The 24,934-nt window shown below is 38.6% G+C and overlaps 1 protein-coding gene across 4 annotated transcripts; it reads right to left on the bottom strand.

Annotated features, from left to right (window-relative positions):
* Positions 1–1,854: 1,854 nt before the first annotated feature.
* Positions 1,855–22,435, bottom strand: LOC127640842 (AMP deaminase 2-like). 4 transcript variants are annotated; one of them, XM_052123502.1, is made up of 19 exons: positions 22,238–22,434; positions 19,779–20,106; positions 14,546–14,676; positions 14,339–14,469; positions 12,239–12,307; positions 12,007–12,112; positions 11,655–11,841; positions 11,430–11,571; positions 10,429–10,518; positions 10,148–10,277; positions 9,362–9,556; positions 9,153–9,284; positions 8,883–9,046; positions 7,684–7,810; positions 7,440–7,603; positions 7,228–7,348; positions 5,152–5,325; positions 4,683–4,793; positions 1,856–3,134 (listed from the first exon to the last, which is right to left on the bottom strand). In XM_052123502.1, exons 2-19 carry the CDS (start codon positions 19,864–19,866, stop codon positions 2,919–2,921), a joined length of 2,478 nt encoding a protein of 825 aa, XP_051979462.1. In that variant the 5' UTR covers positions 19,867–20,106; positions 22,238–22,434; the 3' UTR covers positions 1,856–2,918. The 4 variants fall into 4 exon arrangements, with proteins under 4 accessions (XP_051979463.1, XP_051979462.1, XP_051979464.1 ...); XM_052123503.1 differs by lacking the exon at positions 12,239–12,307 and having other exon boundaries at positions 1,855–3,134; positions 22,238–22,435; XM_052123504.1 differs by lacking the exon at positions 19,779–20,106.
* Between the last annotated feature and the right edge of the window lie 2,499 nt (positions 22,436–24,934).

Raw genomic sequence — 24,934 nt, 5'->3', positions numbered from 1 at the left:
TGCACATATAAAGTATTTTTAAGCAGTTTTTTGTGTGTGATATGGGTCAGTGACAAATAAGGTTGTCAAAGAATCTCGTTCAGTTTTGATCATAAAACAATTTGCATTGTATATATTATTGCAATCGGTAAAAACATCAAACTGATCAAATATTCATGTGTCACATGTTGTTGGAAAGCTCTGAGAGGGTAAAATACAACCAGACTATTTGTTTTATTCACAGACAAAAATATAGTGATTAATAGCTAAATATGTCTTTGACAATTATGTTGGTGTTGCTTTTATGGCCCTTTTTCTGCTTATAACTTCACAAAACATTAATGGCACATCAAATATCACATGTCATTATTTAGAGGAGGTGATTCTCTTTCAATCGAGTCCACACACAAGATAATCAGATGTATAGATCATTAGATAATCCACATGAAGCACAATGTTACATATGACCACCAGGAGATGGCGCCAAATACACGACACAGACACAATGATGACTCAAATGACACAGAATGAAACTCATTCTGTGAAATCTCATGACTAAAATCATGTCTGCATGCTATGCAAACCTTTAGTCATTGTTGTGTTTGCATGTGTAATTAGTTCTTATGGACAATTATTATCTTTTATTTGTTTGGAGATGTTTTTGGACACTATGATGCATTATATTTGTAATGTTGTAACTTTTGATCGCTTTGTCGTATCAACACAATTTTGTTTTTCAGATACAGTTGACATGATTTGCAACACAACAAAAGCAGTTTTTCGGAGCCACCTTATTTACATCAGGTATATACTGTGTAATGTAAAATAAGATTAGTGGTCTGTGTTTGATATTTTTGTCTTTCAGGACTGTTAGTCTCCGCCCCTCTGATCTCAGTTCAGTCACACCTGGAGTCGTGAGTTTGAATCCAGGGTGTGCTGAGTGACTCCAGTCAGGTCTCCTTAGCAACCAAATTGGCCCGGTTGCTAGGGAGGGTAGTGTCACATGGGGTAACCTCCTCGTGGTCGCTATAATGTGGTTCTCGCTCTCGGTGGGGCGTGTGGTGAGTTGTGTGTGGATGCCGCGGAGAATAGCGTGAAGCCTCCACACGCGCTATGTCTCCACAGTAACGCACGCGCTCAAGTCACGAGGACTTAGAGCGCATTGGGAATTGGGCGTTCCAAATTAGGGAAAAAAAAAGCAAAGATTTGCACTATAATCGTTGCATGATGCCACAATTTGTGGAAGGACTGTTTTACATCCAATTCACGTAAGAATAGTAATAAAAACGATTTACGCAATTCTGTTTGTGTTGTACTGCGGCGTATATATTGTACATAATAGTATGTGAAAGAGGTATTAAGTATGCAATGATGACTATTTCAAACAGTAGTGTGCTGCATTGTCACGTGACCTCATTACGGTGTACGTTAAACTCCGCGAGTGCCGTCCAGTTATCATTTTGAAATGGTTATTTTGCCATTCCAGGTCATCAAAAGCCTCATAATTGGTCACAAATGACAGATAATGGAATCGGTGTGGTAGTAAACGTTATTTCTCTCTGTGTGTCGGTCTCGGTGGTTCGATGTCGTCGGGAACGATGCGTGATGAACTGATGACTGGCCGGAGAAGGGCGGATGAGTTTAAATGTAATGCGCTCAAAGTCCGAGACCGCACTGAAGCTACTTTGTACGAAAAGGGCAGATTTCCTTTGTCATATTAAAATGCATAAACGTAATAATAAATTACGTACAAATAAATATTTACTCCTCAAGTGAGACCAATGTGCTAAGAGACAACAAACAAACAAACAACTAAAGGTTTTTATTCATAATCGGAGCTGCTTTGAAAACGGCTCCGTTTCAATTCTCTTGTATTACTATTATTTGTGTTTTATAGAAATGCACAAACACGCATGAGCAACTGAATACATGCTTTATTAAAATCAACAAAATACTCTCATCTGATCAATACCGCTGGGACAGAATACTAGCGGCATCTCAATCATTCACATAAAACTATATATTTGTAATAACAGAAAATAGTTGATCGTTTGCATTATCTATGTTGGATAAGAAGTCGTTTTTGGTCGTGCTACGTTAATCATGCATTTGTTTTCTCAATGTGAACAACGATCTTGCGTTCACTTTTGTGCGAGTTTATAATGAAACTATTGTGAATCATTGTGGCGATATTTGCAGTGATGCTTTGTAGATATTAACCGCCAGTTTAACGATGCGCTGAAACTGCGGCTGATGCAACAAACGTAAATTAAATGAAGCATGTTAAACGAATGTATCGGAAATTACTAACATTAAACCTCCTTCATCTATATCCGTAAACTTCCTAAAAACCTTCATACGTTCAGGCCAAAGTATACTTCGCTTTAATGCGTGCCGCTACGTCTATGTAGCGTTCAACGGAACGACGTTTCTTGTAACCTTCAGTTTTACACACCGGAGCTTTAAGACTTTCCAAGTATACTCTTGCGTTTATGTTACATATGGTTAGAGGAGGTTTACGGTTAGTTATTGCTCAACAGCGCCACCTGCAGGACAGTCTGAACATTCATTAAACAGTTCAGACATCAGAGAAGCGTTACTTTAAAATCACAATGACTAAGAGACGGCAAGCGTAAAATAAGTGCGAGACACATTCACAGAGAATAATATTCAAAATAAAAGTAGATAAAAACAAAGTGAAAGGCACACGAGTGTGCGGTGATGTTATAACGGGGCTTATAAATGAGGTATAACGTGAAATAGCCCCTCATACTAACACACACACACATTATCTTCTATCGATAGCTTAAATATTTCTCTAAACATGCGCTCGAGATATTGCGAAGTGACGCAGGCAGAGACGAGCATGTTCACTTGGTCCTGATGGTGGGCGGGGTTTTGGGATTATCTAGCGTGCCGATTGGAGGTTTATGGCTTTATTAACGTGCTGATTGGCCATGCGTGAACGACAGCATGTCTTCCTCCTCGATGAGGTCCAGTTCTTGCGTCCTGACGGCTTGTGTGATCAGGTGAAGCTCCTCGCACAGAGTCTCGTGGCGGTACGCCACGCGGATGTCGGGAACGTTTGTGCGGCGGATGTCGTTACTGACGGGCCCGTCGTTATTGTAGTCTGGACCCAACCAATAACTCTTCGTCTGAGAGAGAAAACAGAGGAACGGATGAGGATAAACAACATCATAACAACAACAAAACATCACGTATATATGCTGAACTATATTCCAATATTAATTATATATTTAACAGTATAGTAATTGTTTTTGTTTATTGTTTTTATTTACTATTATTTTTGTATTTTAGTTTTAAATTCATTAATTCCATTTTTAAGTTTTATTTTATCGTTTTTTTTTTTTTTACTAGAAAACACAGTTGCGATTTAATTAAAACTTGACTTGTGAGAGAATTTTTAATTTTCACTGTAAAACTATTAGTTTTTTGTTTATATTTTAGCGCACATTATAGTTGTCATTTTGTTTGTTTACAATTTATGAAATTATAATTTCACTATTTATTATTATCGTCAAGTTAACTACAGTTAACTATATTAATCATGTATTTTAATGTATATTAATATATGCTAAAATATGTTAAAATATTAATTATATATATTTAACACTATATTAATTCTTTAGTTTCAAAGAAAAATTTGTTTCAGAAAAATTTAGAAATTCAGTTAATTTAATATTTAAAAAATAAAATATTTTTATTTTAGTTGAATTATCATTGAAATTTTCTATTTAATTCCAGTTTTTCAGTTTTAATTAGTTTTTTACTAGAAAACACAGTTGCGATAGTAAAATAATAATTTAGACCATATTCACACACTTGTGACGGCATCATTCGTTTTATTGTTTGTATTATTAGTGTTTTATTGTAATATATGTTCATCTGCAAACATACAATTTATTTTTGTTTTCAAAAATCTTTTTTCATTGGTAGTTTTAATTTGCATGATAATTGAAGTTAACAGTTGAAATCTTGGTGTGTGTGTGTGTGTGTGTGTGTGTGTGTGTTGGGCCTCATATTATTCAAACGTTTTGTGTTTTCAGCCAAAATGAAAAAATGAACTCATGAAAAAATTTATAAATATTTTATAGTAACCTTAATAGGGAAATTAAATTAGGAAAAGAATTGTCTTTTATATAAAAAAAATATTATTTTTAAATTGCACACTGTGTGTGAGAGTGAGTGTGTTGGTTGTGTGTGTGTGTGTGTGTGCGCGTGTGTGTTTTGTGTGTGTGAGAGAGTGAGAGTGAGTGTGTTGGTTGTGTGTGTGTGTGTGTGTGTGCGTGCGTGTGTTTTGTGTGTGTGTGTGTGAGAGTGAGTGTGTTGGTTGTGTGTGTGTGTGTGTGTGTGAGAGAGTGAGAGTGTGTTGGTTGTGTGTGTGTGTGTGTGTGTGTGTTTTGGTTGTGTGTGTGTGAGAGAGAGTGAGTGTGTTGGTTGTGTGTGTTTTGGTTGGTTGTGTGTGTGTGTGTGTGTGTGTGTGTGTGTGTGTGAGAGAGAGAGTGAGTGAGAGTGAGTGTGTCGGTTGTGTGTGTGTGTGTGTTTTGGTTGTGTGTGAGAGCGTGAGAGTGAGTGTGTTTTGGTTGTGTGTGTGTGCGCGTGTGTGTTTTGGTTGTGTGCGCGTGTGTGTGTGAGAGAGTGTGTGTGTTGGTTGTGTGTATTGTGTGTGTGTGTTGTGTTACCCTGTGTGAGAATCCGCTCATTAACACACTGTTTCTGGCCAGTTCACACATGTCACATGAACTCAGTTTCCAGACCTGAGCAGCGATACTGTACTCCTCCATCAGAGGCTCCTACAACACACAAACACACACACATTCATGTATATACACACACACACACACATTCATTTATACACACACAACAAATCATCCCCATAAATACACACAGAGACCGAAATTAAGTCATCAAACGGCAATTACAAGTAAAAATATGATTAAAAAATAAACACTGGTGAATTAAGTAAAACATATTTGTCTGATGTTCGTAAGTGAATTAAATAAAAGAAAGCGGCTTCTAATGAAATATTCGTGCTCATTATCTTCAAACAACTCTGTTGTCATGGTGAAATGTGACACATTAACATCAGACATGGAACGATCGCAAACACCATGAGCTCATCGCCTGCTGTGATTGACAGCTGTCACTCACCTTAGTGAAGTGGAACTGTAGCGGGTCGTCGGTGGACAGCGACACCATCAGGCCGCGTGACAGATACTCCGGTAACGGGTTCCGGTGATAACTCAAGAACAGACTGTTATTACTGAGAGGAGACATGGCGATGCCCACCTGTGCCAGATAATACAGATACTGCAGGACCGGAGCCTACAGACAAAACAACAACAGTAAAGTAACAAGAGTTACAACGAGGTAAACTTTGATGTTTCATCGAGTCTTAAAAGATTTAAGTGTGATGGTTAAACAGACTGTAGACAAACGAGCTAGTTAGACAGTCAGAGAGACAGATTAAATGAACATTATCTCATGATTCACCCTGATGCCATCCCAGATGTGTGCGACTCTCTTCAGCAGAACACAAAGATTATTAGAAGATGAAGCTCTGTAGGTCTTTATAATGGAAGTGGAAACGTTTTAATCATTGACATAAATCTATCGATTCACAGAAGACATTCATTGATCGACTGGAGTCGTGTGGATTACTTTATTCATGACTAAATGTGACTTTTGGATGTTCAAAGTGCCGACACCCGTGTATTTCCATTATAAAGACCTACAGAGCTCATCTCCTAACAATCTTCATTTGTGTTCTGCTGAAGAGAGTCACACACATCTGGGATGGCATCAGGGCTGGACTGGTAATGTGGCATAACGGGTATTTTCCCGGTGGGCTGACGCACTTTGTGGCTGATCAGGGGCGGACTGGCCATCGGGAGAACAGAGCGATTAAACAAAAATGAGCCGTTATGCAGAACGGACCACAAAACGGTGCTGCGATATGCATAAATGGACCGCAAACCTGACCATTGTGTTACAAAGACAAAATATATTTTTTTTTATTTAAAAATTCAGTACTCAATAACTGAAATTAGTTTGTGCGCGTGCTAATGAATGTCTGGTGTGTGTGTGTGTGTGTGTGAGTGAGAGTGCGTGTGCATGCTTGTGCGCGTGTGTGCGTTCGAGTGTGTGCAGCGCGTGCACGTGTGCTTATGAGCATGCACGTGTGTGTGCGCGCGTGCATGTCTGATGTGTGAGTTTATGTTAGTGTGTGAGTGCATGCATGTGTTTGTGTGTGTGTGTGTGTGCGTGCGTGCGCGCGAGAGTGTGTGCGTGTGAGTGCGCGTGTGTGCGTGCGAGTGGGTGCGGTGCGTGCACGCGTGCTTATGAGCATGCACATGTGTGTGTGTGTGCGTGTGTGCATGCATGTGTTTGTGCGCCAGTGTGTGTGTGTGAGTGCATGCATGTGTTTGTGTGTGTGCGTGCGTGTGTGAGTGCATGCATGTGTTTGTGTGTGTGCGTGTGTGTGTGTGTGTGAGTGCATGCATGTGTTTGTGTGTGTGCGTGCGTGTGTGTGAGTGCATGCATGTGTTTGTGTGTGTGCGTGCGTGCGTGAGTGCATGCATGTGTTTGTGTGTGTGCGTGCGTGTGTGTGTGAGTGCATGCATGTGTTTGTGTGTGTGCGTGCGTGTGTGTGTGTGGGTGCATGCATGAGTTTGTGTGCGCATGTCTGATGTGTGAATTTGTGTGTGTGCGTGCGTGTGCGTGCGTGTGTGTGCGCGTGTTTGTGCGTGCGAGTGAGTGTGTGCATGATCTGCACTGTGGGTGTAATATGGTCTCACCCCCCATTTGTGTGTGTTCGTTCTGAATTGTGGCTGATTTATTTATTTTATAAGGTAAATCGGAAGAAAAAAACATTCCTATGACCGGTCATTTTTGACCGCAAACAACTTTTACGACCAGTTGGACTCATCGAATCAAGTCAAAAAAAATGTGTGTGAGCATTTAGATTGAGGAAAACATTTTCAAATACAAAAACATCAACTGGAGAGTTCAGACAGAATCAAAGTGAATCATTTGTGTGAACTAGTTCATTTACATAAACAGTCTGAACAACCAACGAAGTGAATCTTTTATTTGAATTAACCGAGGAATCAAGATAAGAATCAACTTTGCTGTCGAGTGAAAGTAAATGTTATTTTACAGATATTAGTACTGAAAAACAAGAAAATATCAATAATTATATCTGCATAAACACCTCTGAGTGTGTACCTTCCTGAGCAGCAGTCCGTGTGAGATGTTTTCTGACAGCATGAATCCAGAGACCAGGTGATGAACAGGCCCCGCCTCCCCGCAATGAGGTCGCAACACAAAGGTGTTAAAGCCCCGCCTCCTGCTCAAACACAGCGCACGTCAGGTGAGACTGAGGTCTTCGTGATGTCATTAAAACAGATCATGTGACGTGTGTGTGTGTGTGTGTGTACCTGCGCAGATGGTTGAGTACGGTCATGTTAGCGTACATGTAGTACAGATAGTACGAGTACGGCGGATTATCGTCGTCGCACCAGCGCGCAGGTGACGGACTGTCCAGATTAAAGATGTGTTGCTCCGGTTTAGACTCGTCATCCACACTGTCGAAACCCAACAGCTGAAAACACAAACACACGCGAGCATTACACTGAATCTGTGATGAGCGGATCAGGATCATGCGTGTGCGTGTACACTCACGTGTTGCAGGAACAGGTGTAGTTGTGGGTGGCTGCTGGGGTTGATGGTCACCTCAAACAGAGGGAGGAAGATGTTCTCCAACATCTGCTGGAAGTTCGTCAGTTGTTTCTTTGTGCGGTAAACATCACTGTGAGTAAATAATGACAGAATATTATTTTTTTGGCCGGACTATCCCTTAAAGTGGACAAATGGGTTTTGTGTATGAGTGTGTATATATGTGTGTGTGAGTGTGTGTGTATATGTGCGTGCGTGTGTATATGTGTTTGAGTGCACGCACGTGTGTGTGTGTGTGAGTGCTCATATTTGTGTGTATGTGTGTATACGTGTGTGAGCGCGCGTGTGTTTGTATATATACGTGTGTGTGAGTGCATGCGTGTGTGTGTATATGTGTGTGAGTGCATGTGTGAGTGTGCGTGTATGTGTGTGAGTGCGTATATGTGTATATGTGTGTGAGTGCGCACGCGTGCGTGTATGTGTGTGTGCGTGCACGTGTGTGTGTGTGTGTGTGCTCATGTGTGTGAGTGTGCTGCGCGTGTGTGTGTGCGCGCGCGTGCGTGTATGTGTGTATACGTGTGTGAGCGCGCGTGTGTTTGTATATATACGTGTGTGTGTGTGCGCGCGTGCGTGTATGTGTGTATACGTGTGTGAGCGCGCGTGTGTTTGTATATATACGTGTGTGAGTGTGCGCGTGTGTGTTTGTATATATACACGTGTGTGAGAGTCGCGCGCGCGTGTGTGTGCGTGCTCGTGTGTGAGTGTGTACACGTGTGTGTGTGTGTGTATTTTGTGTGCTCATATGTGTGTGAGCGCGCGCGTGTATGTGTGTATACGTGTGTGAGCGCGTGTGTGTTTGTATATATACGTGCGTGTGTGAGTTCATGCGTGTGTGTGTATATATGTGTGTGAGTGTGCGTGTGTGTATATGTGTGTGAGTGCGCACGCGTGCGTGTATGTGTGTGAGTGCGCGTGCGTGTATGTGTGTATATGTGTATATGGGGGTGTGTGTGTATGTGTGTATATGTGTGTGAGGGCACGTGTGCGTGTGTGAGTGCGTGTGGGTGGGTGTGTGTGTGTGTATATGTGTATATGGGTGTGTGTATATGTATGTGTGTGTGTATGTGTGTGTGTGTGTGTGTGTGTGTGTGTGTGTGTATATGTGTATATGTGTGTGTGTATATGTGTGTGTGTGGTTTCCTCACAAGAGTCGCGGTATCTGGACAAGCCAGCGCACATTATCAGAATAAACGGAGTGACAAACGGCCCACTCTGCGAGTTTGTCCCACTCGTCCATTGAGCGGCCGTACACGGACAGGCGCAACTCTGCGTTCTGATATTTACTCTCCTCCAGGTCTGACATCACTTCCTGGACAGGCAGGAAAACACACACGAGTATTTTAGTATTAATGTGTGTATAAATGGTGAAATCTACAAATAAATCAATCCTAATAATCGCGGTTGTGCTGCCGTACCTTGATGATATGACCGAAGTATTTGCCGTGGATGTGATTGTCCGTCTTGATGAAGATTTCTCTCAGTATAGATTCTCCAATGGGGTTGTATTTGGAGTTGAATTTGTCAAAGCGGTGGAACGTGTTTCTGTCCTGAAGAGGAAGTTTCACAGGTCATATATCACACTGATGCTTTAATGATCTGAATGACTGACATCTGCGTGTCTCACCGCGTGCATGTCGAGCGTGTCGACGCTGAGGTCGTACGCCGTCAGATTCATGCTCTCAAACACCTCCATCAGCGTCTGGCCCCGCCCGCCCTCCATGTGAACGATCTCATCAGGGAATTTCTTCATCGCACTCTTGATGAAACGCAGCAGATGCTTCTGATTCATGCAGGATGACGCGTGAATGTGAGTGTCCACCTGACAGACAGACAGAGTCAAAGTTGCCGTCATATTGAATCATAAAACACGAGCAGAACGAATCTGTGTAATCATACATAAAACCTCTTGAGAACGGGGTGTGGCTTTAGGATTTAGGGGTGGAGCTTAGTGATAAAAATGTGGTTTTATAATTGAGGGGTGGGGTTTTGAGATCAGGGTGTGGTTTTAGGATTTAGGGGTGGGGTTTTGAGATCGGGTGTGGATTTAGGGGTGGGGTTTTAGGGGTGGGGTTAAGAGATATAAATTTGGTTTTATAATTGAGGGGTGGGGTTTTGAGATCAGGGCGTTAGCAGTAATGGGCAGGGTTTTGAGATCCAGGTGTGGTTTTAGGGATAATGGGTGGTTTTAGTATTTAGGGGCGGGGTTTTGAAATCTGGGTGTGGTTTTAGGATTTACGGGTGGAGTTTAGAGAAAGATCTGACAATGACTAAGTGTCTAACTGAAATTGCCATGGTTACTAAACAGCTAAGATGGGATTCTATTGGGATGGATCTGTAATATAGCCCGGGAGTTGGTATTAGGGGTCAGGGGTGTGGTTTTAAAGATCAGAAAGTGGATTTATTTAAGTACCTTGCGTATGTTGTAGAAATCTCTGTGCGGTACTTTCTTCTGCTCTGCGAGTTCCTTTAACTCATTTAGAAGAACATGCATCTGAAACTTTGAGCTCAAATACTGCAGCCGACGGTAGCAGAACGATTTCCTGCAAAAACACAAATGGAAATTAGACATTTTTTTAAAGATATTTTATTCTGAAATGTCTTTTAGTGCATTTGTACATATTTTATTACTATGTGTTCCCTTGGAATCGAACATCTTGTTGTTGCTCTACAGATGTGTAGTGTTTCACTCACACAGGGCCATTGATGATGAGTGCCATCATGACGTTCATGTCAGCGATGTATTGCTGTAGATTTGGATACGGAAGGTCCACTTCTGTGTTCCTGTAGAGAAACCAACGGACAATTTACAAACCGCACAAACACATTTATATAGGTATAGTTTATCCAAAAATTACAATTCTGTCATCATTTACTCACCCTCATGTTCTGTATAGTAACAAAGTGGAATTACTTGAAGTATTTTTCTTACTTTACTCAAGTATAAACATATCTGTTCACTTTTTAAAAAGCAAATGAATTACTCTGAAAAATGTCTAAAAGTGTTCAAAACAACAGGTGCAAATAAAGCATGACTGGATCGTTCTTTTGAGGGGTTTTTATTAATTGTGAAACTGGTCTGATTGCTTTGTGAATCCATCTGGATTGAAATCACTTTTATTTTTGCCTTTTGATACTTAAGTACATTTAATACTTGTTTAATTGTTACTTTGATCATTTTACTAAAGTATTTAAAGAGTTACTTCCTTAACTAAAAGTACTTAAAAGTATTTAAGTAACTTAAAATACTTAAGTATGTTTAACTTTAGTTACTTTAACACTAATACTTTTTAACTGGTATTTTAAGTTACTTAAGTAAATGCATTAAAGTAACCGATATTAAATGTACTTAAGTGTTTTAAGTTACATTAACAAATGCATGAAAGTAACCAATATTAAATGTACTTAAGTAAAAGTAATTTTTATTAAATGTACTTAAGTGATTTAAGTTACTTTAACAAATGCATTAAAGTAACCAATATTAAATGTACTTAAGTAATTTAAGTTACTTTAACAAATGCATTAAAGTAACCAATATTAAATGTACTTAAGTAAAAGTAATTTCTATAAATGTACTTGAGTACTTTTATTTAAAATCACACACACACACACACACACACACACACACACACACACACACACACACACACACACACACACACACACACACACACACACACTGTTTTGTGTCTCACTTATCCATGGGGTTTTGTTTTGTGTAGACGTGAAAAACTCCATCCACCATCTTGCAGCTGTAGCCCGTGTCACACGGCAGGTTCTTGAGATTCTGAGGCTCATACGGGTGCGTTTTAGACACCGGGGGGTGAACGGGGGCATCTGCCAGAGAGAGAGGTGGAGATCAGCACGGGTTTGTCTTCTGTCTTGTACATGTGTGTGTGTGAAGTGTTTGTTTGACACACCTGAGTCGACGGGACTCTCGTGAAGGTCTTCATAGACGTTGAGGTCCAGCGGTATGTGGTCGAGCTCCAGTAGAGAGCGTGCGGTGGTCTTACAGAACGTCTGCAGTGACAGAGTGATGTATTTCTCTCTGATAAACAAAGCTTTCACTACACACTTCGCAGCGTCCACCAGGTCAGTGAAGGGAACCTGACGCCAACATAGAAGAAGAAAATTACTCCAAATCTGTATTCCTTTATTTCCAGTATAAATATCTAAAAACAAGATACATTGACGTGAATGTTTCTTGTCTCTTGTTTTAAGCATAAACCTCATTAAACATACTTTCTGTCTCACACACATAAACTGTCTCACCCCACACTTCTCCTCTCCTGAGATAGACACATGCTGGAAGCCTCTCTCCACCCCTGTCTCTCTCTCTAAATGATCGACAGCATCCTCACGACTGTCCTTCAGACACCTGCAGACAGACAGACAGACAGACAGTGAAAGAGTGAGACAGTACCGCTTACTTTCCTTCAGACACCTGCAGACAGACAGTACAGCGAGAAACATCCGATGAGAGAGAGACAGATATGTGACTCACTCGAGGTCGGGAGCGCTGTCTATTTTCATGAAGTCTTGTTTTGCTCGCAGCAGAATATCGGGCTCAAGCCTGAGGGGGGCGACGGGGGCGAGGTGAGGCAAAGCAGCAGATTTAAGTGAGTCACACACACACACACACACACACACACACACACACACACACACACACACAGGGTAAGAGACAAACATAATCACACAAACTGGTGCTGGTTGATATTTACTGCATTAATAAAGCACTTTAATTTAAAGTCAACATGAAATCAAAAATAAGAACATTTGTCTTTGCCATATTTCATGGCTCCGCCTCTTAAACGACTTCCCTTTTTTGGTGATGTCATCAAGTCATATATAGACGCATTACACCATCCGATCAAGTCCCGTCCCATTTGTTTTCTAATCGAATATCCAATTGAGTTGGGAAATACTTCACATTATGGGAGTAAAATGGGTTAAAACACTTTCATGTTGACTTTAAATGCAGTTTCAGACATACAGAGAGAGAGAAAGACTGGTTTATTTGTGTCTTGCTTTCCAGTAAAAATATATTTATCCCTAAACAGGGACGGATTATGATGTGCAAAGGCCCCGGGGCCAATTATCTCCAAGGGCCCCTTCCAAAAGTTGTTGACCTCTTTGTTGATGGGTTTTCGAGCAGGGGGATTGCCAAACGGGATCAAGCAATCTTGAAGCCCAGGGCCCCCCCCCCCCGGGTAGTCAAGGGCCCCATTGGCCCGGTCGGTACTCCATCCCTGCCCCTAAAACTCTGGGGCATTTTTGGGCTGCCGTCCACGATTTTAAACTCAAATTTAAAAGCTTCAAACAGGAAAAAACAATTTGCTAATGAGTTATAAAAATAAACTTGTTTTCCCTTTTAATGAAGTATAATTTTCTCAAAACAAGGTTTAATATCTGATGCTAGTAAATATATATTGTTTAAAGAATGATTCGATATTTATACTGGAAAACAGGACGCAAATGCTACTAAAATTATGTATTTATTTGAGGTGCATGTAGCCTTTTTAAAAAAACACATCTAACTAAATTAGAGTTTTATGCTTCAAAAAATGGCATAAAAAATATACTTAATTAAAAAGGAAAATGTTTATTTTTTATTATTATTATTATTATTATCATTGTTCACGGTTCGTTTTAGTCTTGTATAGTTTACGGTCAAATTTGACCGAAAAAAATAAATGTGTATTTTTTTATTTTCATGAAAGAAATGTAATTACACAAACTTCAATAAAGTAAAACACTAAAGTTGTGCAGTTTTGGGGGGATTTTATGCTAAGATCTTATCAACCTTTACATTTCTGAACTGCACCATAAATTTGCATATGCAAATAAGCGCATTTATGTTAATTTCACTACAGTAAAAACACACAGAAAATATGAGAATGTGTCATGTATTGGGGCATCTGCCATCTGGTGCAAAACAAATGACAATTAAATGACTTACAAATCATGTCATGACAAGAATAACCAGTAGATGGCAGCAGAGATCCATTAATTAATTCCTGGTAGTAACGAGGTGAATTTGTGTGTTCTGCAGTGTTAATGTTTTTTTTTTGCTTGTTTATTAGGTGCGACTATTTACAAATCAAAAAGGCATCACGCTCGTGTCTCGGGAGGTTACGAAATTCGTAACTCCAAATAAAAATCTCTCGCATTCAGATCTCATAAATGTACAAACTTGTCCAAAAGTCAAGCAAACATGTATTATTTACTTACGCCCCCTTGTGGTCAACGTGGCGCCCGCAAAACAGACAAATTTACATTGTAGTAAAAAATAAAACTTTGTATTAAATATTGTATTCAAAATACAAATCCATGAAATACGTAACAATTGTATTTATTTTTTAGTTTGGATACATGTCTAGAAGTCAAATAAACAAATTCAGATTTTACGATTTTTGTCAGTGTTTTAGCTCCATAACTGCCTCTGATCCAGTTATTATTTCTATTTATCAGGGTAGACATTTTTTATTACGGCTTTTAATACTAATTCAGCTGCATGGAGAATCATTCTGGAATCAGATAGCGAGTTTGAACACTAGACTATGAGTGTGTGTGTGTTTGTGTGTGTGTGTGTGTCTCTTACTTCACATCTTGGCTGATCTGGCGTTCCAGTCTGTGTCGTTTCTCCTCGAGTTGTTCTATGGGACTCTCTTCAGGAAATTCGTACGGAGCGCAACGCATGTCACTATCTGTCAGACTCCTCGCCAACAACTCCTACAAACACACACATGCTTATAACATACACACACACACACACCATCCATGAACACTGATTATAATAAACGCTCACCTCGGCGATCTCCTTGTATTTCCCGTCCATCGACGTGCGCAGGTCTATCGGCAGATGTTTGTGAGTGACGGGCGTGACGGGCAGAGAGCGCTGAGAGAGCAACGGCCTCTGATCAGATGAACTGCACAGATCTACAGGCACAGATTTATATTAGTCCATTCGGTATATTTCATTTAGGGATTCACTAATAAACACATTTTGGCTGATAAATATGTTGATTTTTACTGTTATTCACATTTTTTCAATTGTAATTCCTCCAAGAGCTTTAAAGCTACATTCACCAAACTTTGATCAGACAACTGAGATTATTCTGACCCTGGTCGCTCTGACTTACTTATTACGGTTTCACACCGCGGATGATATAAACATTTTTACAAATCCCAAAAGCTGACGTTGATGGGATGTTCAAATGGGCCAAAACTATTAAAACTCCAACAGCCCAATTTCAACAAACACATAACCTTTAAATTGTACTCTCTGTCTGTCTGCCTGTCTGTCTGACTATCTGACTGACTGCCTATCTATATGTCTGTCTGTCTATCTGTCTGTATGCCTATCTATCTATCTGTCTGACTGTCTGCCTGTCTATCTATCTGTCTGCCTGTCTGTCTGTCTATATATCTGTCTCTCTGTCTGCTTGTCTGTCTGAATGTCTCTCTGTATATCTGCCTGTCTGTCTATCTGTCTGCTTGAATGTCTCTCTGTATATCTGCCTGTCTGTCTTTCTGTCTATCTGTCTGCCTGAATGTCTCTCTGTATATCTGCCTGTCTGTCTGTCTGTCTGTCTGTCTGCCTGTCTGACTGCCTGTCTGTCTGTCACTGAACACAACATTTATTCACTATATCTCCCTTTGTGTTCAGAACAAGACAGAAAGATATATGAGGTTATAACAACACAGGGGCGAGTAAGCAATGACTGAATTTACATTTTTGGGTGTCCTGTCCCTTTAAGGCCAAAGTATACTGCGGTTTTCCACATGCTGATACCTCTGTGGCAGTGCACGTGAGTAAAACAACAGCTTAATATTGTGAAAATTGTGACCATGCCAAAATTTAAGCCAAATATGATGTTGTTCCTTACATGAATTGCACAGTTCTGAGCTGACATGTCCACTGTGTGGCGCTAAAAGCGAGTTAAATGTTCTTCCAAACAGATAATGTTCATTTCCATGAATAACAATCCGCATAAACATTATTTCACCAATATGTACGCGTCAATTTTATGAGGTTACGGAACAAGGTTTAATCATCTAGTCAGCACCCTCCAATTGTGTAAAGCCAGCCAATCAGATTGCAGCTTGTGATTTTGAGAAAGCGCTACACTGTTTGTGCGCAATATACATCAGAAGGCCCTCTGAACATGTTTAGAACCACGTAACCATGGAGACGGATGTTTATAGCTCACATCATTTGTTGCAAATGAATTTGAGATTCCGAATGGAACTTTTTTGCCTAGCCAGTGTTCTCATGAATTTTAGTACATTCCACATCATTGAGACTATACAGTAATACACACACACACACACACACACACACACACACACACGTGTTCTCTCATAGACATGACCTGAGAATTTACTGTAAACGTACTAGAATTTAATTTTTGAATAATTTTAGTGATTCATTCAGAATACATTTATGAGGTTACGAGATGCTCTGTGTGTGTGTGTGTGTGTGTGTGTGTGTGTGTGTGTGTAGTACCTGTGTGTAATTTGTTCTCTGTTTGGATGCTCAGGTTTAAAATCACCTCCTGTCCGACTCTTGAACTGTCTGTCTCTCTCTATCTGTCTGTCTGCATGTGTTTGTGATCTACAGTCTCTTTTCTCAGTAACGTTGCAGCTATTTCTCTCTCTCTGTTGGGACGGTCGAGTTGTCTCTGGTTTGGATCGTACCAAGTTGCAGATAGAGTCGGGGGGGTTGTGGGTGGGATGCACCAACACATCTCCCCCTCCTCGTGTGTTTAACAGAGGAATCCTGGGAAACCAGCTTAAACAGAGTAAGTGTGCGCTCGTAATGTTACACTACTATAATACTCATATTAATATCTGCAGTATGTATACTATGTGTCGTACCTGGATGACCTACACCACACAGATAGAGACTGAACTCTCATAACTCTCTATAACAGTGTCTAGACAGAGGTTTCCATTCCAGACACATACAAACAAACACAAGGTTCATATTTAGAAGCTGCGATGAACACACACACCACTGTCTTAATAGTGAGAGTTTTGTGTTGGATTCTGATGTGTTTGTGTGTGTGTGTATCCCTGAAACACACACACACACACAGAAATATTCCTACTGTGTCTCAATGTTTAAAATTTATTTATAAAGTGTTTCTATTAAAACTATAAACACAAGAAATGTGTGTGTTCACTTAGCTATACAAAACATCCGTTTGGGAACATCTGTGTTGTCCTCAGTTGAAAAATCACTTATTTAATATATTTTTTAACCTTTTAGGGTTTAGCATAATAAAATAAAAAGGTAGTTCTGACTATATAACTTGCAATTGTGAGATATGAAGTTGCATGATATAAACTTGCCTTCATGCAATTGAGTGTTATAAAAAATAATAATTGCGAGGTAAGTTGCAATTCTGAGAAATAAATCGCAATTGTAAAAAATAAGATGAAATTACGAGAAATAGTCACTATTGTGAGATTTAAATTCATTATTGTGAGATAAAAAGTTGTAATTCCACAAAATAAGTCAAAATAGCAAGAGTTGCAATTCAAAGAAATAAGTCACACTTGTGAGAAATAGTTGCTATTGTGAGATTTGAAGTTGCAGTACCACAAAATAAGTCTAAATTTTGAGATAAATAGTAATTCCGAGAAATAAGCCGAAATCGTGAAAAGTTGAAACTCTGCAAAATAAGTAGAAATTGTGAGAGTCGCAATTGCGAGATAAGTTGTAATTCCAAGATACAAATTGAAATTGCGAGGAAGTGTTGTAATTATGAGAAGTTACAATTCAGAGAAATAAGTCACAATTGCGAGATAAGTTGCGATTTCCTTTAAATTAGTTGAAATTCTGAGAAATAGTTGCAATTGTAAGAAATCACTATTGTGAGATTTAAAGTTGTAATTCCACAAAAGTCGAAATTATGAGACATAAAGTTGCAATTTCCTCAAATTAGTCGAAATTGCGAGAAATGGTCATAATAGCAATTGCGAGATAAATTGAAGTTCTGCAAGAAATAGTCACTACTGTGAGATGTAAAGATCTAATTCCTCAAAAGTTAAAATTGCGAGAAAGTCGTAATCGTGAGATAAGTTGTAATTCTGATAATTAATTCGAAATTGCAAAAAATAGTTGTAATTGTGAGAAATTGTCACTATAGTGAGATTTAAATTTGCAATTCTGCAAAATAAGTAAATTGCATGAAATAGTCACAATTGCGAGATAAGTTGTAATTCAGAGAAATAAATCAAAATTGTAAGAAAAGCTGTAATTCCGAGAAAAGTTGAAATTCTGCAAAATAAGTAGAAATTGTGAGAAAGAGTCGCAATTGCGAGATAAGTTGTAATTTCGAGCAATAAGCCGGAATCGTGAGAAGTTGTAATGCGATTTCCTTTAAATTAGTCGAAATTCCGAGAAATATTTGCAATTGTAAGAAATCACTATTGTGAGATTTAAAATTGTAATTCCACAAAAGTCGAAATTGTGAGATATAAAGTTGCAAATTAGTCGAAATTGTGAGACATGGTCATAATAGCAATTGCGAGATAAATTGAAGTTCTGCAAGAAATAGTCACTACTGTGAGATATAAAGATATAATTCCTCAAAAGTTAAAATTGCGAGAGTCGTAATTGTGAGAATTAAGTCGAAAGTGCAAGAAAAAGTTGTAATTGTGAGAGAGTCGCTATTGTGAGATTTAAATTCACAACTGTGAGATATAAAGTTGTAATTCCGAGATATAAATTTAAATTGCGAGAAATAGTTGCAATTGTAAGAAAGTTACTATTGTGAGATATAAAGTTGCAAATTAGTCGAAATTGCGAGAAATGGTCATAATAGCAAGAAATTGCTGCAATTTCGCTATTGTGAGATATTAAGTTTTAATTCTGAGAATTAACTTGAAATTGCAAAAAAAATTTGTAATTGTGAGAAATTGTCACTATATTGAAATTTAAATTTGCAATTCCGCAAAATAAGTAAATTGCATGAAATAGCAAGAAATAGTCACAATTGCCAGATTTAAAGTTGCAGTTGTGAGATATGAAGTTACAATTCTGCAAAATAAGTCGTATTTGTGAGAAATAAATCGAAATGATGAGACATGATCATAATGTTATGGGTGAGATCTGTGAGCCAGAAACAGTCGATCCACCAGATGGCGCTACAATCCAACATAATATACAACGGTTTGTCATTGTCTCCTACACCTCCGACAGTGTACTCACAAACTGTTTCAGGACAATATGAGCTCTGATTGGCTGCTTTATGTAATTTCCATGAGTTTGTATGAACAGGTTAATCGGTTTATATCACATATATTTGGTAGAATAATATCCAGCTGACTTACAAACTCCACGTTAGATATCTTATCTGCGTTTCTCACTGTAGAGACGATTATTTAACATAACATAGATCGTAACACAGTTTTACTCCTCTGTAAACATGAGTTATGAGTTTCTTGATGCGGTCACCTCACGCCTGGAAGAACATTTTCCCACAATTCCTCATAACATGAATATATTTATGTGCTCAGGGCAAAGCTAATATTATATATACTGTACAGTCCATTGGTCCAGTGTGAGAGTTTCACACCAGTTTGTCACTGATCATGTACGTGTGTTTTAATGGTTTGCAAATGTAAACAATTGGATTTTTGGGATGTAATGACCTTTGTTGTCTGAGTTAAATGCCACCAAGGTAACGTTATCTATTCGGCTCTAACAGAGATAAGGTTTGAAACGACAAACCAACCGTCCAGAGAACAGAAAGAGTTTTTCTCTCTGTTCTGAGATCAGTTTTACACTCAGTTACTAATCAGACAGGAACAGGACTCCCCCACCCTGCCTAGCCATCATTAATTCATGCCAAATGTCACATGACTAACAGCAGAAAAGTGCATTTAATCAAACATGCTGCAAAACAACATATTCAATAAAGGAAAACAAACTATCTAAGAGCATAACGGCATCTGTTAGTGACCGGTACGATAACCAAACCACCCCACCCTCTCTATCTATCTCTCCCTCTCTCTGCGGTGGGACTCACCCGGGCTGGTCCGGCTCTGTAAACTGCCTCTCTTGCGTGGTTTTAGTTTGGTTTTGCTCTGCGCTGGATCTGCGCTGGGGTCCGACATGCTGTGTCAACTGTCTGTCTGCACACCGGACTGAGAGAGAGAGAGATACAGGGACGAGTGCCAGTAGAGTCTTATCAGTGCAGGAGATAGGAGGGGGTGGGACTTGGGGATCTCTTAGCGCAGTAGTGGAGGCGGAGCCTTGAGTGATTGACCCCATCCTCCGTCAGAGGATTCCCCCACAAGCGCTCATCCTCACACTGATATGTTGCTGCGACAACCATGCGGCAAGAATTGCATTATCTGGCAAGACAGGGAGAAGTGGCGTACTAGTGTGTAGTATTTCTGCAGTATATATATATATATATACAGTTGCTAAAATATAACAGGAAGTACAGTAAAATCAACTTTAACATATATTTCTTGCCTCATTACTAAATCAGACTAAAATAAACAATAGAAATAGAAACGTTTACACTGCATTTTTAGTTCAGAGACAATAACTGAACGCCACTCACTAAATTAAAGATGCAACGAATTCGGTTCATATCCAATCATACTATTTAATATTCTGTGCAATATGCAGACTATATTTAAATGGTATCCAGGGGCGAAAATTTCATCAAAATGTTGGGGGGCAATAAACATAACAATTCTCAAGAGCAATTTTTGAAGGGGACACCAAGGGGTTTTTTGTTGTTGCCCCGTTTGAATTTGTATTATTTTAAGAATATATCATTATATTATTTACAATACACATATTTTAATGATATTTTAGGGGGGGACAACCCTCAGATTTGGGGGGTCCTGACCCCTCCGACCCCCCCGCGATTTCCGCCTATGATGGTATCTACAAAGTATATACTGTATACTACATCATCTTAAAATAGTTAGTATACAGTAGATCCTGCGCAGTATGCTGTACGCTAGTCCTCCATTCTAACTGAATCAACAAGATCATGTGACAGTAATGTAGTGTACTACTGTTGGAAATTATTGTAGCTGCATTTTGCATACTATTTCACATCCTATTTTGTAAAAATAGTGTGCATCCTATTTTCAAATATACTACGCATTATCCAAACTATTTTATAAAGTGCATGCTACAAAGTATATACTGTATACTACATCAAATTATTTTTAAATAGTATGTAGGAAACAGTAGATCCTGCGCAGTATGCTGTACGCTAGTATTCAATTCTAACAAGATCATGCGACAACAATATACTGCACTACTGTTTGAAATTATTGTAGTTGCATTTTGCATACTATTTCACATTTTATTTGGTAAAATTGCATACTACAAAGTATATACTTCATACAACATTAAATAATTTTTAAATAGTATACAGTAGATCCTGCGCAGTATGCTGTACGCTAGTATTCAATTCTAACACAATCAACAAGATCATGTGACCGTAATGTAGTGTACTACTGTTGGAAATGTTTATAGCTACATTTTGCATCCTATTTTCACATTTTCTATGCAACATCCAGACAATTTTTTTTTTAAATGGCATACTACAAAGTATATACTGTATACTACATAAAATCTTTTTAAATAGTATACAGTAGATCTTGCGCAGTATGCTGTAAGCTAGTATTCAATTCTAACAAGATCATGTGACAACAATATAGTGTACTATTGTTTGAAATGTTTATAGCTACATTTTGCATACTATTTCACGTCCTATTTTGTAAAAATAGTGTGCATCCTATTTTCAAATATTCTACAAATATCCAGACTATTTTATAAATAGCATACTACACAGTATATACTGTATACTACAATATAAAAATACTGCACATAAAGTATTTGTTAACAAAAATGTAGTATACAGTAGGAAGTATGCAGTAAACAGTACACTACTTTACCATACTGCACACAGCCAGAGAGTTTCCTGTATGAGGAACAACACCTAAAACTCAATCTCATGTTACTGCTGTCAACACCTCATTACTGGAACACACTCCAGACATACTGACAATATCACAAATAACAATTAAGCAGCATTTCATAGATAATGTTTAGCTTATTTTAGATCTGGTTGAATGGGTAGAAACATGAAGAAGTGGAGTTTAGACTTTTGTGATCATATAATGAGGCGTTTCAGTATCAGATCTGACCTTTGAACCTTTGACTTGGTTAAACATTCACTTCTTCGATAAACCAAATGAATTATATAAGATCTATATTGATTTAAATCCAAATCAGCCCTCTTTAACCACATTAACATTGACTATCCTATCATGATATTGATTTATAATGTAAAATATCAGAGACATGCTGTGTTTTATTACTGTGTGCAGTTATCTTTATTGTTGTACAATGTCGTAAAGTGTTGTATGCTGTTGTGTAACGTTGCAAATAAGCTGTAAAGTGTCGTGTAGTGTTGATTTATGTTATATTATTGTGTTGTTGTTCTAAACTCACTCGTCATGTTTGTAGATTCTGATCCGATTTGATCCAAATTCAGTTGCTGATGAAAATGATGATTTTTAACAATATTTATTAATCGCAGATCAACTTTGATATCTGATCGGGTCCGTTACTCCGATGTCAGTTCGGATAATGTTGTGAACAAACTCCGGTTCGGTCCGTTTGACTTCTTTTAATGGAGAAAAACATGGAGTGAGATTTAAAGGGACCTCCGCACATTTAAAAACACACGATCAGAACAGAACCGGGTCAAAGCGGTTCTAACTAGTACTGAGTTCGTTTACATGAATGAAGTGTGAATGTTTAATCCGTTAGATTTATTTCGTGTGGATTAAATAAAAGTATTGACGATGTTTGTCACTGTCAGTTCATCACCAGCAGGTGTCGCTGTTCATGTACTTTTTTTTACATTTATAATTCACGACAATGAAAGAAATCTCTACGGCATAATAGTTTCTAACAAAAAGAAGAAGCGTGGTAATAATCTATTTGATAAGCTCTTATAATAATAATAATATAAAATATTTTGTACGGAAGCTCTGAACCGCAAGGTGGGGAAAAAAGTGTCTCAGTTCCTTCCTGAGCCGAAGTCTTAATTTTTTTCCCCCTCTTCCTTAAATAATTGTTTTCTCTCTTCCAAATTTTTTTTTTCTCTCTTAAATTTTTTCTCTCGATTCAATTTTATTTTGTTCTCTGTTAAAAATTAGTTTTCTCTCTTAAAACATATTTTTTCTCTCTTCCAAAAATGCATGCGGTACCAACCTCGGCCACCAGGTGCCGCTATCAGTAAACATGTAATCTTGTGCTTTTAACGCTTTCTCTGCTGCTATACAATTGAATAATACATTTATTATTTATTTAAGGGTTTGCAAACCTTAAGACAAAATCAGGTTTCATATGTTTTATATGACATTCGTTATCGTGTAACAACTGGAGTTATTGTTGGTCTTTCTAAACACTCGGTTTGCTCCGTGTTATATGGTGAAACATGGGAAATTATTATTATGTCTGTCCTTTTGAAGTGTTACGGGTACATCTGCTAATGTTAATATTGTTGTAAGTAATATAATTTCTAAACAAAAGATCATTTATCAATTAAATCCTCGCGACTGAACGGGGATGTCATGTGCAGACTTTCATGGTGGAATTGAATTATAATAATATATTTATACATAAGTTGTCTATGATTTTAAAACACACTGTCTACTGCAGAAGTGAAGAGTTGCAGATAAATAATGTCAAATAAATATCCAAATAAATAATAAATGTATTATTCATTAAAAGCATTAAAAGCACAAGATGACATGTTTACTGATAGCGGCACCTGGTGGCCGAGGTTGGTACCGCATGCATTCATTTGAAGAGAGACATTTTATTAAATATTAAATAAAAATGCACATTATTTTTCTGAAATAAATACAAATACTATATTTAAAAATTTTGATATTTTTTTCTGTGTTCTTATAATTATAAAAAAATTATTTGAAAAAAAAAAAACGTAAATAAAAAAAAATTCTTAACTCCAAAATTAACTAATAAAATTAATAAAAAAGTTTTCAGATTCATTTTGTTTTTAGTTTTGGGTTAATGACACTTTTGGAAATGTCTTTTAATTCACGAGAACAAATTCAAAAAACTTTATTGATTGGTGCACAACTCCTAAAATGTCCTTTTCGACATTAAAGCATCTCGATTTCCTCAATAAACGTTAGCGTTGGTCTTATTAAAATACTGTCGGAGTGTTTATCAAAGGTACAATTACAGTCAATCTCTGTCCCAAGATATTTAAAGGATCCCACCGGCTCTAACAAAGGCTTAAAAGTGTGCGTGCCAATGGGGCAGTGCCCAGGGCCTTGAGGTAATTGGCACCAGGATTAAGTCATAATCCGTCCCTGGTCAGCACCACAGCACATTTCCGTGGTTTTGCTAATATTGCTATCCTCCGTCCAGACTGTGGGAAAATGAACGTCTCGTGATGTTCGGAGCAGTCGGTTTCTCTCACTGTAACATTTGTTGCCCATCTATTATTCACAGCCATACAAAGCCCCAGTCCAACCGTTTATTGAGTCTTAAAAGCATTGCGGTCAAACGGAAATGAAATTCTGCAGTATCCTGGGACAGCCGTGTCTCAGTGAAACCAAAAACGACGATTATCCTCATCATAGATTATCAATGCAGATGGCTCTTTATTCCTCCGATCTAATGTCTGATCAGATTACAGGTTACACAATCTGCTGCCTCTTCACTGCAGCCTCTGGAGAACTCGAGTTTCCCATTAGTCTGTTTGCAGATATAGGCACTTTGGGACATTTTTTAAGAGCCTCCGGGAATAAAATAACCACCAGAAGTCCCAGAGTTGTCCAGAAATTCGCTATCGCATTTATAAATAAGAAAAGCTAAAAACACTTACTACAAAACAAACACACACAGGGCCTGCATCACGAGTCACGCGCCCCGCCTCTCCAGCCAGGTCTCCTTAGCAACCAAATTGGCCCGGTTGCTAGGGAGGGTAGAGTCACATGGGGTAACCTCCTCATGGTCACTATAATGTGGTTCTCGCTCTCGGTGGGGCGTGTGGTGAGTTGTGCGTGGATGACGCGGAGAATAGCGTGAAGCCTCCACACGTCTCCACGGTAACGCTCAACAAGTCACGTGATAAGATGCGCGGACTGACGGTCTCAGACGTGGAGG

This window comes from Xyrauchen texanus, chromosome 50, assembly GCF_025860055.1.
Source record: "Xyrauchen texanus isolate HMW12.3.18 chromosome 50, RBS_HiC_50CHRs, whole genome shotgun sequence".
NCBI lineage: Eukaryota > Metazoa > Chordata > Actinopteri > Cypriniformes > Catostomidae > Xyrauchen > Xyrauchen texanus.
This window is presented reverse-complemented; position numbering and strand designations above follow the sequence as displayed.

Bases quoted from the DNA above. Each gene is read 5' to 3' on its own strand.
- LOC127640842 (XM_052123502.1), bottom strand. From the start codon at position 19,866: ATGTCGGACCCCAGCGCAGATCCAGCGCAGAGCAAAACCAAACTAAAA. The intron at 11,842-12,006 runs GTGAGACAGTTT...TGTTGGCGTCAG, and splicing joins CAGGAGAGGAGAAGTGTGGG to GTTCCCTTCACTGACCTGGT. The intron at 7,604-7,683 runs GTGAGTGTACAC...TTGTGTTTTCAG, and splicing joins TACACCTGTTCCTGCAACAC to CTGTTGGGTTTCGACAGTGT.